Below are 15,207 nucleotides of genomic sequence, written 5' to 3'. Positions count from 1 at the left end.
TATCATGCTAGACTACACTAATCCTTTTATCTGTCTTTTTGTTAACAGATATTGATGAATGCGCTCAGGCCCAACACCTCTGCTCCCAGGGACGCTGTGAAAACACTGAGGGAAGTTTCTTGTGTATTTGCCCAGCGGGATTCATGGCCAGTGAGGAGGGTACTAACTGCATAGGTAATGACAGTGTTCTTTCTGACGCATAAATTCCCACATGCGGGTTTCTAGCTCCCCTAAGATTCCATCAGTCCAGGGCTTATTCAGACAACCCCAAATTTATTATTAAACCCCTGTTACAACATAGTTATCTGCTAGATACTGGAAGATTAAAAAATGGAATTTTTTCCCCAACAGTTTTGAATGAATAGTGTCAAATGTCTGCAAAAACCAGAGGTGTTAAATGTTTCTTTTGGATTCAAGTAAATCAAAACCACTCAATTTTTTTGGAACAAACCAAAGAGATGATAGATAGTAGGGATCAGTTACTTCATTCTTAACATCGAACTAACCTGGGAGATGGGAGAGGTTTGGAATTATGTTTTGGGAAATAAACCCGACAACGTTTTCTGCTTTGAGTAGATGTTGATGAGTGCCTGAGGCCAGACGTCTGTGGGGAAGGGCACTGCGTCAATACCGTGGGGGCCTTCCGGTGTGAATACTGCGACAGCGGGTACCGCATGACCCCCGGAGGCCATTGCGAGGGTGAGTCTGCTGAGAGGATGGGGAGCCTGCGCCCCTTTGAAGTGCTGAGTGCACGTGACCATGAAATGCAGGGCTGGGTCCAGAACCCAGGGCTGGCGGGCACCTGGCCTGGTACGAATTTTCCTTCACCACCGATCTGTGCAGGATACCAGCTCATCCAAGCTCTTGCTGCCTTCTGGGATCACAGCCCCTTTGCCTTACTTCAGTGGCTCTGTCTGGGTCATTTTCCACCTTCATATGTTCTTTATTACTCACTTCAGTATCTGCCTTCTCTGGTATGTGGAGTGAAATCACTTTAGAACAATTAACTGCAGAGGATTTTAGTACAGACCCAGACTTAATTATAGTGTCTGCATCATTCATCTGGGGGCACGGTGCAGGTGTCACCAGTGTGGACTTTTTGTTTTCGACCTTTTCTCCCTGTTCTATTCCTTTGTCTCAGCTTCTTTCTTTCGCATGTGTTCTGGGACTTGCTTGCAGACTGTCTACAGAAGTGCTGTCTGACCAACTCCAAGTCAGATTCCAGCTGTGCTAGATAAAATTTCTTTCGTATCGACCCCAGCAATGGATTTGCTCTCGTAAAAATGTTTTGAAAAGTTTGTAACTTTTCAAAATTAAAATGATTAACCATTGAATATTTCTGCTCATGCTTGTGTCCAAGTCACACAGGTACTTTTTGAAACCACCATGGTATGCTTTGAATAATTATTTTCGTGAAGAAATATGTTGAACCTCTGCTAAAATCTTGCCAAAGAAATGTGAGGGCAAAGGAGCAGGGGTCTCTGGGCACGTTTTTGAGGAGCCTGTCTGTAGGGATGGTGCTGGTTCTGTGGGGTTCCCTGCCTGGCTGCCTGACATTGAGCCTCTTTTCAGACGTGGCTGGGCCTCCAGCACTCGGGAGGGATAGGCCGGTTGGGGCAGGCTGCTCTCAGCTGTCTCTTGGCTCCTACATGTTGGTTTTCTTCACAGTTCTAATGACCGGGTCTGGAGGGAGAGCCCATTAGACAGTTTTTTGGCAGCCTGCACCTGCCTTTTCTTGCTGGCCCCTTGCCTCAGCCCCTGAGTTATCTGGAGAGAAGTGGGGAGCGTTTTATGTTACTGCCTCTCTGATCAGCTCCCATTGGAACAGAGATATGAACTCTTCTTCTGACGGCTGAGGGCCCTGGGACAGCACAGGTGTGAAGTGTCCCTACCCTCCTCTTACGGGGGACTCTCCCTCTGCTTTGGAGGTAGCTTGAGGATGGGGAGATCAGAGACTATGGCACGACCCCCACACTCAGTAACTGTCTAACTTGGAGCCAGGTACGCAGCCCCTTCAAAACTTAGTTCTTCCTCTGTAAAATGGGAACCATGCAGTGAACTTTCAGGCTTGTGCAAGTAAATAGGTGTTGCAGAATGTGGTATGGTGCCTGTCACCTTGTTACTTCTCAAGAAGTGTTAGTTTCCTTAAACTTCCCCTTTCCCTGACTCGTTTTGTTTTTGCACAGATCTTCTCAGAACATCTATAATTGTGGGAATGTTTTATAAAAAAAAAAAAAGGCGTCGGTATGTCTGACAAGCATTTATTTGCAAAGCAGTGCTCCTCCAGAAGGTCAAATATGGATCCTCAAGTTCTACACACAGACTCAGGACAGGAAGATAAGCTATTTAAGGAATTACTAGAGCATAAGGATGGACAGTAGAAAGGAATAGAAAGGAAATTTGAAGATAAAGGAAATAAATGGAAAGCAGTTAGGAGACTATTCAGTGTATAGAAATTATTTAACAGAAATATCACCAGCATTCCCTGAGTAAATAATTATGTAATTCTATCCCCATGAAAAGGCTTGAAATGAAGGAGTCAAATAATGTAGCTGTTTTCTAATTTCATCATGGACCAGAACCAAAGGTCCCCGGGCTTCTGGCTCACTGAAGATTTTCTCAGCTGTCACTGACAAAGTTGCTTTCAAACAGCGCCAGTCTCCAAGGAGTCTATTGTAGTTTACAGACGTTATCTCATGCATCCTTACTTTATTCTGTGAAGGTATTACCAGGCCGGTAGTCCCTCATTTACAGATGAGGGAACAAGCAAACAGAGGTGAGAGCAACAGGAAATGCAGGGATATTGTCTTGTGTTTCTCAGCGTTGTACCTTATTTATCAAACCAGCCTATCTCAATGACCCTCTCTGACTTAGCAGTTGTAGTTCCATTTTTTAAAATATCCCATCCAGAGAAGGATGTAATGCTGTTTGGAAAATGAAACTGGCAAGCATCATCTTTTTGTAGAACAAGAAGTCCCAGAACATCTGACCTAAAAAAAAAAACACTGTCATTGTCTATTGGCAAGAATTTTTTGCTGATAGGAAAAAAAAAAAAAAAATTACAACACTGACCTGGTGCTTATTCTATTAATAACATCTTTTACCTTAAGCATCTTTTCACACATGTCTAGTGATATATAATGAGAGATGATTTTTGAGAATTTATCAGAATGATGACCTCAAATACCCATGTATGTTCAGTGTATTTGTTATATATTTCTTTCACTTTTTAGCTTATGTCCTGAAAAATCTGTTTACATTTCAGGTATGATTAGGGGTCCTATATACATCTCATATTGAGACACTTAGACATTGAATCCACTCACTTGAATTCAAAACTCAACTCCAGAAAAACACCTATTTTTGTTGGGGTTGGTACCCAAGGTGTTACTACTCATTTTAAACTATTGAACCATCTCCTATATGTTACTTTTCCTCCATTTTATTGTTTTACTATTCTTGAAAAAGCCTGAAGCTCTTGTATCTCTGCCACAGTTCCATCCGTATTTAAGGTGTTTTTTTTCTCCTCACATTGAAAAGAACAAGGATTAATAACTTTCGTTAGCTGTGAATGTGAAAAGTAAGGTGTATTTTAAACCAGAATGTATTACCCTATGATCATTCACTGTATTTTCTGGAAAATCTTGGAAGTATCTGATGAGTTCATTCTCTCCTAATATTCTTTTTCCACCTCCAAGGAATTCCTATTATATGCAATGTTTTAAATTATTCAAACCTAGGATGTTTTGGGGGCCATGAAGCCAAAGCAAGGATTTCCCTAGGGCATCCAGTGTCTGCAGAGAGAACCTCTAGCCAGGTGGATAAATGGCTTCCTCACTCTCATGTCCATTTCTTGTATTTCTTTCTGGCAAGCCATGCTATTACTTGAAAGGTTTGATGTCCAGAAAGTGGCCCCAGAGAACTGCCAATTCCCAGAGTGGAGAGGTCTGGGCCTGCCAGTTGGAGAATTGGGGCCAAGTTCTTCCTTGGAACATGTGTAAATATTTCAGTCAAGGTATACTTGGCCATGCATTCTCACTGTGTGTTTAAGTACAGACCCAGTGTGTCACTTTTTCAGTTACTGTTTTCCTCACCAAAATGTAGATAAAACATGCCTCTTTTCCCCTTCATCATACGAGTCAGTTTGTGTTTTAGTATTCTGATAAAATGTCTGTGACCTAGCTTTTCGATTTTTTCAGATGTTGATGAATGTTTGACTCCAAGTACTTGTCCAGATGAGCAGTGTGTGAATTCTCCTGGTTCTTACCAGTGTGTTCCCTGCACGGAAGGGTTCCGAGGCTGGAATGGGCAGTGTCTTGGTAGGTACTAGAGTGTTATCATGGTTGTGTTTCATCTGTCTGGCCCGTTTTCTGACAGAGTGGTATAATGCCTCTTTCAAAGTGGAAAAAGAAAAAAAGGGATGTAACAAACTCATGTCATTCAGAGAAAAGTTCTAAGTAACTTTTAACCATGAAGAAAGTAAGAAATTCAGTTGATAGGAAGGAAGTGAGATTTTACATGGGACAGATAATTCTGATTGAAACAAATTGTTAGCCCTGGTGTGATTAATACCCAAAACCAAATAAAATAATCAGTGCCACAGAGAGAGAGAAGTGGAAAGCAAAATGCTTAAAACGAGAGAAAAGGCATGAGAAGCTACCACAGACTCATAGAATCAGGAAATATACACAGACTTGCAGCAGAAGTTGCAAATGTAGAAAGAGAAACCTGGATTGATTGCCCATGCCCCTTATATTCATTCATTCATTCATTCATTCAAGTATTTAACAAATATGGAGTGCCTACTTTAGGCACTGAGGAAGATAAGTGATGAATCTGCTTTGGTCCCAATTACCTGTGCTCTAGTTAGCTTTCCCTGTTAATGGTTTTCCTTTGTGTTTCTGATCTTTTTCTGCTCCGTGCCACATCCTGACAATGTGAGTTAAACTTTTCCATCCTTCCTTCCTTCTTTCCTGTCTTCCACAAATGCAGTAGAACTCACTATCTATACCCAGAGTTGTACTCAGTGCTGGGATATACTGAGGGACCAAAAGAGTACCTTCTTCATGGAACTTACTATCTAGTTGAGGAGACAGATACTCAGCCAGACATCTCATAAGTAAATGCAAATGTACAAATGAGCCAAGTGTTAGGAAGGAGGGCTCTCTGGTGTTACAAGAGCATGTGACAAAATGAGTTGCCTCAAGGAAAATTCTTGAGTTAAGCTTTGGCCGGGGGTTTGACTGGGGTAGGGGATGGGAGGGAGATCATTTTGGACATTTGACATGTGCAGGGGGCTCGTGGAAGGAGGAAGCAGGTCATGTTCCAGAAGCTGAAAGGCTAGTGTGCTGAAGGCCAGAGTACAAGGGAAGATTTGATGCAGGGTGAGGGGGCAGACCATGCCAGACCCTGTTGGTCCTACAAAAAGAAGTTGGTCTTTATTCTTACATCTCTGGGAAGACGCGTGGGTGTTCTGGTGGAGGTGGGATAGGTAGGCTTGGTGGAAGCACTCCCAATTTCGAAGCTTTGGACTCATCACCTGGCAGCATGAGCTAAGCCTCTACCAGTTTCAGGTGGTCCCCTGCCCTGAATCTCATGCCCATCCCCAAGGGTATCTGTCAGTGGAATTGTGAGGTGCTGATCTTTGGGGAGAAGAAAATTTTTTGTTTTCATAGACATTTGTTTATGTAATTGGTGTTGGTCAGAATGTGCATTTGGTTTTAAGTTTTTCCATTTGGCATAAATTTCATAGTTGCCTATCAAGGTTCCATTCTTGTACTCGTTTTCACATATCACTGCATATTGAAATCCAAGAGCAGAGCCTGAACTTTACCTTAACTAACAAAAATTCATAATCGTGGTATAAACACAGCCCTGATTCATGAATTTACTAATGCAACATGACTGACCAAATGGGAAAGTGATGCTCTTCAATGTAAATGCATGGATCTAGGTTGGGGAATAATAATAAATGAGTTCTTACACCTAGATGTGCGTAATCAATCTGATTGTGACCACGCTGCTCCAGTTGAGTGACAGAAACAGAGCACCTCATTTAACAGCAATATCACGTTGCCAGCCAGATTAGTAGAATCATAAGCAGAACTATTAGGTCACCACGTTACTCACCCCAAGTCACACACTTGGCCACTTGGCCAAGCAATAACTTTCGGTTTTGCATTGCTAACTAAGGTCACACATTTCCTATTAAAAGTAGGCCGGGTACTTTTCTCCTTCTGCCTTGGGTAGAGTTTTAGGTTCTATGTCACCTGTCCATCAAGCTTCTCCTCTGTGGTGTAATTATAATGCTATCCATTGCTCATCTTGAACTTGCAGTTCTTGTAAATTTCTCCTGTGGGCTATTGCAGATTGTACCAAAATGGATTTTTCCATCTTAGTTTTTTATGGCAGTTGAGCTTTAAATGTTAAAGTTGAGTGGGATGAAAAGCAGATATTGCAACATATACCTTTCTGCTCAGATTGAGCCAATGAATGGATTGGATTTTTCTACAATACTCTGACAGTGCTTGTGAATACCCAGTCATATCTTTTTGGTTTTGTTCCTTTATACATTTTAGTTCTCATCTTTGTACTTCTGGTACTTTAAAATACTTTTCAGAAGGTGCAATCCTACCTAAGCTCATCTTTGAGTTGAGCTCATTGATAACACAACCTGACATATATTCATTTCTTCATTTGCCACTTTCATCATTCAACACTGTATTCATACTTTGAGCCAGGCATTTTGTTTTAGACCCTGGGAGTTGAGAGTGAACAAAATAAATTTCCTCCCTTCATTGCACTTAGACTCTAGAGTTCACAAGTAAGAAAGTAGAGTATATGGTATGTCAGGTGTGATGAGTGCCATGAAGAAAAAAAAAAAAAACTGCCTAAGGGATATAGAGAGTGTTACGAGATTCTATGGAGGTCAGAGAAGGCATCAAATGATAAATGGTTTACAAAATGTTCCTTGCTAATCGACTGTTTCTGTGTCTAACAGTTAAATGTGACTAGTTTTGAGGCTTTCTCTATCCTTTTAGTGCAGACAATTCAGGGTACATTGATGAGACATTTTCCCCCAAGTTTTAATGTATGAGGGCATTAAAGACTAAAAAAATTTCCTGAATCTCATTGTTGGGAGAAAAGTCCAACACAGAGCATTTGTTAGTTGTCATCTGTAGAGATGATAATCCCTACCTCGCTGGGCTGTTCTGTAAGTCTTAGTATCCTTCCTTCTCTACCACTCTCCTCTCACAGCATATTTTAAAGCTATTATAATTAAACTTGTACAGTGTTGTACAAAATAGTACTTTCTTTGACATTACGCTTATGGTTTTATTTTTTTAAAAACTCGTTGATCTTGATGTCCAGTTGGCTCTTTTTTCTATTAAACGGTTTCATTAAGAATTAAGAATTGCCATTTTGACCCTTATATTCTGCAGGGATTTGATGCCAGGTACACTTTCTGCTGCTTTCGCTGACTAAATGGTGAACTTGCTAAAACCGTTAATGGCCTCTTTGTATTCATGCCATGTAAACTGGATCTTACTGATTGATGCTTCTCCTTGATTTATGAATTAGAACAGAAATTGTTTGGGACAGAAACAGGTAAAATGTCAGCAGGTGCTGTCTGGGGTTTTATACTTTTTCCTAGGGTTTAGTTCAGGGCATATGATCCTTCATTCTCAATAGTTTATTGTGCACTTTCAAACTTCCTATCCCTTAATGCTTTTTTGGCAACTCGTGTTGGCTCTTCTGTTAATGTACCTTCTTCTTTCCAATTGTGGATTTCTGTGCTCTCTTGAGAGCCACTTTCATCGTTTAACACTGTATTCCTTGGACCTCACATTCAGCCTGGAGCTGTTGCCCACACGATCCCCACCTTTTAGGACTATTTCGTCACCCTGGGTTCTGGCCAGTTCCATCTGGCTGCTTTCAATCAGAACCTTTCTTGAAGGAAGCTAACGTGTCAAGTCCTCAATTTACAGGTTTCCCTTGACTCTTGAAGTACTAGCCTGATTCAGACCTGACTAGAGCCATCCCCCAAAGGAAATTCTCTAATATATAATTGTTTAAAGATGCATTTAGTAACTGTGATATAAAGATCATATTTCCCTGAATTTAGGCAGATTATGGGCTATGTGACCTCTCTGAAGCTTGGTTTCAATATCTGTAACATGTGTATTGAAATACTTTCTTCATGGGGTTTATTGTTAGAATTAAATGTGATATAAAGCACTGAGTAAGGTGTCTGACACAGGTAGGACCCAAGAAATGTTATAATCCTTCTTCCCCCAACCCTATTACCTCCATTTTATTTCCCTTGTCCTGAAATAGAAGAAATGCAATAGTAACTGATACCTGTTAAAGTAAATTATATGTCAGATTTTTATGGATAACTGTCTTCTCTTTGGCTTTCTTTAAGCTCATTTCATATAGTTTTTAACTGTCATAGGAGCTTTCTCTTTTGAATTTAAGTTATCTCAATCTTACAGTTTCCTTTCAACTTCTGAGCATTTTTGTTTTGCTGGAAGATACCTCTTGAGAATCATAGTACTTCTCTGCAGGGTCATCCCTAACAAATGTTTTCGCTTCTACAGTACTGCCATCCTCTTTCTTTTGCTTCACTTTCTTTGCTCACCTTCACAATATCTACACAATAGACACAATATGTAATATCTGTCACCTGGTAGATGTGCGCAGCTAGCCTTTTTTGAGTTTATTGCCTTGCTTTATAGTTGAGTCTGACAAACCATGTGATACGGGGACACAAATTTCTGAGATTTTAATCAAAGTGATCCTTCTTTGTTGGCCGTAATTAAGTTAATGATGACTTTGTGACTCCCATTTGAGTGTTCTAAATGTAGTAGGTCTTTGGTATTTGAAGAACTTAGTATTGATTAAGATTCCTAAAACGAAGATGGCGGAAGAGTAAGACGCGGAGATCACCTTCCTCCTCACGGATACACCAGAAATACAGCTACACGTGGAACAACTCCTACAGAACACCTACTGAACGCTGGCAGAAGACCCCAGACCTCCCAAAAGGCAAGAAACTCCCCACATACCTGGGTAGGGCAAAGCGGAGAGATTCCCGCACAGAGGATCGGTGCCGAGCGGCACTCACCAGCCCGAGAGGCTTGTCTGCTCGCCCGCCGGGGCGGGCGGCGCTGGAAGCTGAGGCTCGGGCTTCGGTCAGAGCGCAGGGAGAGGACTGGGGCTGGCGGCGAGAACTCAGCCTGAAGGGGGCTAATGTGCCACAGCTAGCCGGGAGGGAGTCCGGGAAAACTCTGGAGCTGCCGAACAGGCAAGAGACTTGTTCTTCCCTCTTGGTTTCCTGGTGCTCGAGGAGAGGGGATTAAGAGCGCTGCTTAAAGGGGCTCCACAGACGGGCGCGAGTCGCGACTGAAAGCGCGGAGCCCAGTGACGGGCGTGGGACACTGGGGCTGCTGCTGCCGCCACCAAGAAGCCTGTGTGCGAGCGCAGGTCACTGTCCACACCGCCCTTCCGGGAGCCTGAGCAGCCCGCCACTGCCGGGGTCCCGGGATCCAGGGGCGGCTTCCCTGGGAGAACGCACGGCGCGCCTCGGGCTGGTGCAACGTCACGCCGACCTCTGCCGCTGCAGGCTCGCCCCGCACTCCGTGCCCCTCCCTCCCGCCCGGCCTGAGTGAGCCAGAGTTCCCGAAGAGGCTGCTCCTTTAACCCTTTCCTGTCTGAGCGAAGAACAGACGCCCTCCGGCGACCTACACGCAGAGGCGGGGCCAAATCCAAAGCTGAGACCCGGGAGCTGTGAGAACAAAGAAGAGAAAGGGAAACCTCTCCCAGCAGCCTCAGAAGCAGCGGATTAAAGCTCCACAATCAACTTGATGTACCCTGCATCTGTGGAATACATGAATAGACAACAAATCATCCCAAATTGAGGAGCCAGGAGTCAGTACTGTGCCTCTGAGGTGGGAGAGCCAACTTCAGGACACTGGTCCACAAGAGACCTCCCAGCTCCACATAATATCAAACGGCGAAAATCTTCCAGAGATCTCCATCTCAACACCAGCACCCAGCTTCACTCAACGACCAGCAAGCTACAGTGCTGGACACCCTATGCCAAACAACTAGCAAGACAGGAACACAACGCCACCCATTAGCAGAGAGGTGGCCTAAAATCATAAAAAGTCTGCAGACACCCCAAAACATACCACCAGACGTGGACCTGCCCACCAGAAAGACAAGATCCAGCCTCATCCACCAGAACACAGGCACTAGTCCCCTCGACCAGGAAGCCTACACAACCCACTAAACCAACCTTAGCCACTGGGGACAGACACCAAAAACAACAGGAACTACGAACCTGCAGCCGGCAAAAAGGAGACCCCAAACACAGTAACATAAGCAAAATGAGAAGACAGAAAAACACACAGCAGGAGAAGGAGCAAGATAAAAACCCACCAGACCTAACAAATGAAGAGGTAATAGGCAGTCTATCTGAAAAAGAATTCAGAATAATGATAGTAAAGATGATCCAAAATCTTGGAAATAGAATAGACAAAATGCAAGAAACAGTTAACAAGGACCTAGTAGAACTAAAGATGAATCAAGCATCGATTAAAAACACAATAAATGAAATGAAAAATACTCTAGATGGGATCAATAGCAGAATAACTGAGGCAGAAGAACGGATAAGTGAGGTGGAAGATAAAATAGTGGAAATAACTAATGCAGAGCAAAATAAAGAAAAAAGAATGAAAAGAACAGAGGACAATATCAGAGACCTCTGGGACAACATTAAACGCACCAACATTCGAATTATAGGGGTTCCAGAAGAAGAAGAGAAAAAGAAAGGGACTGAGAAAATATTTGAAGAGATTATAGTTGAAAACTTCCCTAATATGGGAAAGGAAATAGTTAATCAAGTCCAAGAAGCACAGAGAGTCCCATACAGAATAAATCCAAGGAGAAATACGCCAAGACACATATTAATCAAACTGTCAAAAATTAAACACAAAGAAATCATATTAAAAGCAGCAAGGCAAAAACAACAAATAACACACAAGGGAATCCCCATCAGGATAACAGCTGATCTCTCAGCAGAAACTCTACAAGCCAGAAGGGAGTGGCAGGACATAATTAAAGTGATGAAGGAGAAAAACCTGCAACCAAGATTACTCTACCCAGCAAGGATCTCATTCAGATTTGATGGAGAAATTAAAACATTTACAGACAAGCAAAAGCTGAGAGAGTTCAGCACCACCAAACCAGCTTTACAACAAATGCTAAAGGAACTTCTCTAGGCAAGAAACACAACAGAAGGAAAAGACCTACAATAACGAACCCAAAACAATTAAGAAAATGGGAATAGGAACATACATATCGATAATTACCTTAAATGTAAATGGACTAAACGCTCCCACCAAAAGACACAGATTGGCTGAATGGATACAAAAACAAGACCCATATATATGCTGTCTACAAGAGACCCACTTCAGACCTAGAGACACATACAGACTGAAAGTAAGGGGATGGAAAAAGATATTCCATGCAAATGGAAACCAAAAGAAAGCTGGAGTAGCAATTCTCATATCAGACAAAATAGACTTTAAAATAAAGACTACTAGAAGAGACAAAGAAGGACACTACATAACGATAAAGGGATCGATCCAAGAAGAAGATATAACAATTGTAAATATTTATGCACCCAACATAGGAGCACCTCAATACATAAGGCAAACACTAACAGCCATAAAAGGAGAAATCGACAGTAACACAATCATAGTAGGGGACTTTAACACCCCACTTTCACCAATGGACAGATCATCCAAAATGAAAATAAATAAGGAAACACAAGCTTTAAATGATACATTAAACAAGATGGACTTAATTGATATTTATAGGACATTCCATCCAAAAACAACAGAATACACATTTTTCTCAAGTGTTCATGGAACATTCTCCAGGATAGATCATATCTTGGGTCACAAATCAAGCCTTGGTAAATTTAAGAAAATTGAAATTGTATCAAGTATCTTTTCCGACCACAATGCTATGAGACTAGATATCAATTACAGGAAAAGAGCTATAAAAAATACAAACACATGGAGGCTAAACAATACATTACTTAATAACGAAGTGATCACTGAAGAAATCAAAGAGGAAATAAAAAAATACCTAGAAACAAATGACAATGGAGACACGACGACCCAAAACCTATGGGATGCAGCAAAAGCAGTTCTAAGAGGGAAGTTTATAGCAATACAATCCCACCTTAAGAAACAGGAAATATCTCGACGAAACAACCTAACCTTGCACCTAAAGCAATTAGAGAAAGAAGAACAAAAACATCCCAAAGTTAGCAGAAGGAAAGAAATCATAAAAATCAGATCAGAAATAAATGAAAAAGAAATGAAGGAAACAATAGCAAAGATCAATAAAACTAAAAGCTGGTTCTTTGAGAAGATAAACAAAATTGATAAACCATTAGCCAGACTCATCAAGAAAAAAAGGGAGAAGACTCAAATCAATAGAATTAGAAATGAAAAAGGAGAAGTAACAACTGACACTGCAGAAATACAAAAGATCGTGAGAGATTACTATAAGCAACTCTATGCCAATAAAATGGACAACCTGGAAGAAATGGACAAATTCTTAGGAATGCACAACCTGCCAAGACTGAATCAGGAAGAAATAGAACATATGAACAGACCAATCACAAGCACTGAAATTGAAACTGTGATAAAAAATCTTCCAACAAACAAAAGCCCAGGACCAGATGGCTTCACAGGCGAATTCTATCAAGCATTTAGAGAAGAGCTAACGCCTATCCTTCTCAAACTCTTCCAAAATATAGCAGAGGGAGGAACACTCCCAAACTCATTCTACGAGGCCACCATCACCTTGATACCAAAACCAGACAAGGATGTCACAAAGAAAGAAAACTACAGGCCAATATCACTGATGAACATAGATGCAAAAATCCTCAACAAAATACTAGCAAACAGAATCCAACAGCACATTAAAAGGATCATACACCATGATCAAGTGGGGTTTATCCCAGGAATGCAAGGATTCTTCAATATACACAAATCAATCAACGTGATACACCATATTAACAAATTGAAGGAGAAAAACCATATGATCATCTCAATAGATGCAGAGAAAGCTTTCGACAAAATTCAACACCCATTCATGATAAAAACCCTGCAGAAAGTAGGCATAGAGGGAACTTTCCTCAACATAATAAAGGCCATATATGACAAACCCACAGCCAGCATCGTCCTCAATGGTGAAAAACTGAAACCATTTCCACTAAGATCAGGAACAAGACAAGGTTGCCCACTCTCACCACTCTTATTCAACATAGTTTTGGAAGTTTTAGCCACAGCAATCAGAGAAGAAAAGCAAATAAAAGGAATCCAAATTGGAAAAGAAGAAGTAAAGCTGTCACTGTTTGCAGATGACATGATACTATACATAGAGAATCCTAAAGATGCTACCAGAAAACTACTAGAGCTAATCAATGAATTTGGTAAAGTTGCAGGATACAAAATTAATGCACAGAAATCTCTGGCATTCCTATATACTAATGATGAAAAATCTGAAAGTGAAATCAAGGAAACACTCCCATTTACCATTGCAACAAAAAGAATAAAATATCTAGGAATAAACCTACCTAAGGAGACAAAAGACCTGTATGCAGAAAATTATAAGACACTGATGAAAGAAATTAAAGATGATACAAATAGATGGAGAGATGTACCATGTTCTTGGATTGGAAGAATCAACATTGTGAAAATGACTCTACTACCCAAAGCAATCTACAGATTCAATGCAATCCCTATCAAAATACCACTGGCATTTTTCACAGAACTAGAACAAAAAATTTCACAATTTGTATGGAAACACAAAAGACCCCGAATAGCCAAAGCAATCTTGAGAACGAAAAATGGAGCTGGAGGAATCAGGCTCCCTGACTTCAGACTATACTACAAAGCTGCAGTAATCAAGACAGTATGGTACTGGCACAAAAACAGAAAGATAGATCAATGGAACAGGATAGAAAGCCCAGAGATAAACCCACGGACATATGGTCACCTTATCTTTGATAAAGGAGGCAGGAATGTACAGTGGAGAAAGGACAGTCTCTTCAATAAGTGGTGTTGGGAAAACTGGACAGGGACATGTAAAAGTATGAGATTCGATCACTCCCTAACACCATACACAAAAATAAGCTCAAAATGGATTAAAGACCTAAATGTAAGGCCAGACACTATCAAACTCTTAGAGGACAACATAGGCAGAACACTCTATGACATAAATCACAGCAAGATCCTTTTTGACCCACCTCCTAGAGAAATGGAAATAAAGACAAAAATAAACACATGGGACCTAATGAAACTTAAAAGCTTTTGCACAGCAAAGGAAACCATAAACAAGACCAAAAGACAACCCTCAGAATGGGAGAAAATATTTGCAAATGAAGCAACTGACAAAGGATTAATCTCCAAAATTTATAAGCAGCTCATGCAGCTCAATAACAAAAAAACAAACAACCCAATCCAAAAATGGGCAGAAGACCTAAATAGACATTTCTCCACAGAAGATACACAGACTGCCAACAAACACATGAAAGGATGCTCAACATCTTTACTAATTAGAGAAATGCAAATCAAAACTACAATGAGATATCATCTCACACCAGTCAGAATGGCCATCATCAAAAAATCTAGAAACAATAAATGCTGGAGAGGGTGTGGAAAAAAGGGAACACTCTTGCACTGCTGGTGGGAATGTGAATTGGTACAGCCACTATGGAGAACGGTATGGAGGTTCCTTAAAAAACTACAAATAGAACTACCATATGACCCTGCAATCCCACTACTGGGCATATACCCTGAGAAAACCATAATTCAAAAAGAGACATGTACCAAAATGTTCATAGCAGCCCTATTTACAATAGCCCGGAGATGGAAACAACCTAAGTGTCCATCATCGGATGAATGGGTAAAGAAGATGTGGCACATACATACAATGGAATATTACTCAGCCATAAAAAGAAATGAAATTGAAAAAAAAAAAAAAAAAAAAAAAAAAAAAGAACTTAGTATTGTTCAATCCACTTGACAGCTGGTTAGCCACAGTCTTAACCAAAACCAGGTGCAGAAAACTTGCAGGATAAACGTGGAGAGCTCCTTGTTCTAGGAGTTCTTTTCACCTTAG

General features: G+C 41.0%; 1 protein-coding gene across 24 annotated transcripts in view; it reads left to right on the top strand.

The window, feature by feature from the left end:
• LTBP1 (latent transforming growth factor beta binding protein 1) overlaps nucleotides 1-15,207 on the top strand; it is a gene marked incomplete at its 5' end in the record, with an annotated part of 437,494 nt that overhangs the window by 305,922 nt on the left and 116,365 nt on the right. For 22 of the 24 annotated variants that reach the window (XM_079721395.1, XM_079721384.1, XM_079721394.1 and 19 more), the window contains 3 exons: nucleotides 49-174; nucleotides 577-699; nucleotides 4,200-4,319. In XM_079721395.1, coding sequence (XP_079577521.1) covers nucleotides 49-174; nucleotides 577-699; nucleotides 4,200-4,319 — 369 coding nt within the window. The remainder of the gene's footprint in view (nucleotides 1-48; nucleotides 175-576; nucleotides 700-4,199; nucleotides 4,320-15,207) is intronic. The other 2 variants (XM_079721396.1, XM_079721403.1) reach the window with 1 other exon arrangement.

The sequence above is a fragment of the Hyperoodon ampullatus genome (genome assembly GCF_949752795.1).
Source record: "Hyperoodon ampullatus genome assembly, chromosome: 15".
In the NCBI taxonomy this organism is placed as follows: Eukaryota; Metazoa; Chordata; class Mammalia; order Artiodactyla; family Ziphiidae; genus Hyperoodon; species Hyperoodon ampullatus.
Note: the sequence above shows the minus strand (reverse complement) of the source record. Positions and strands in the feature narration are given on the sequence as shown.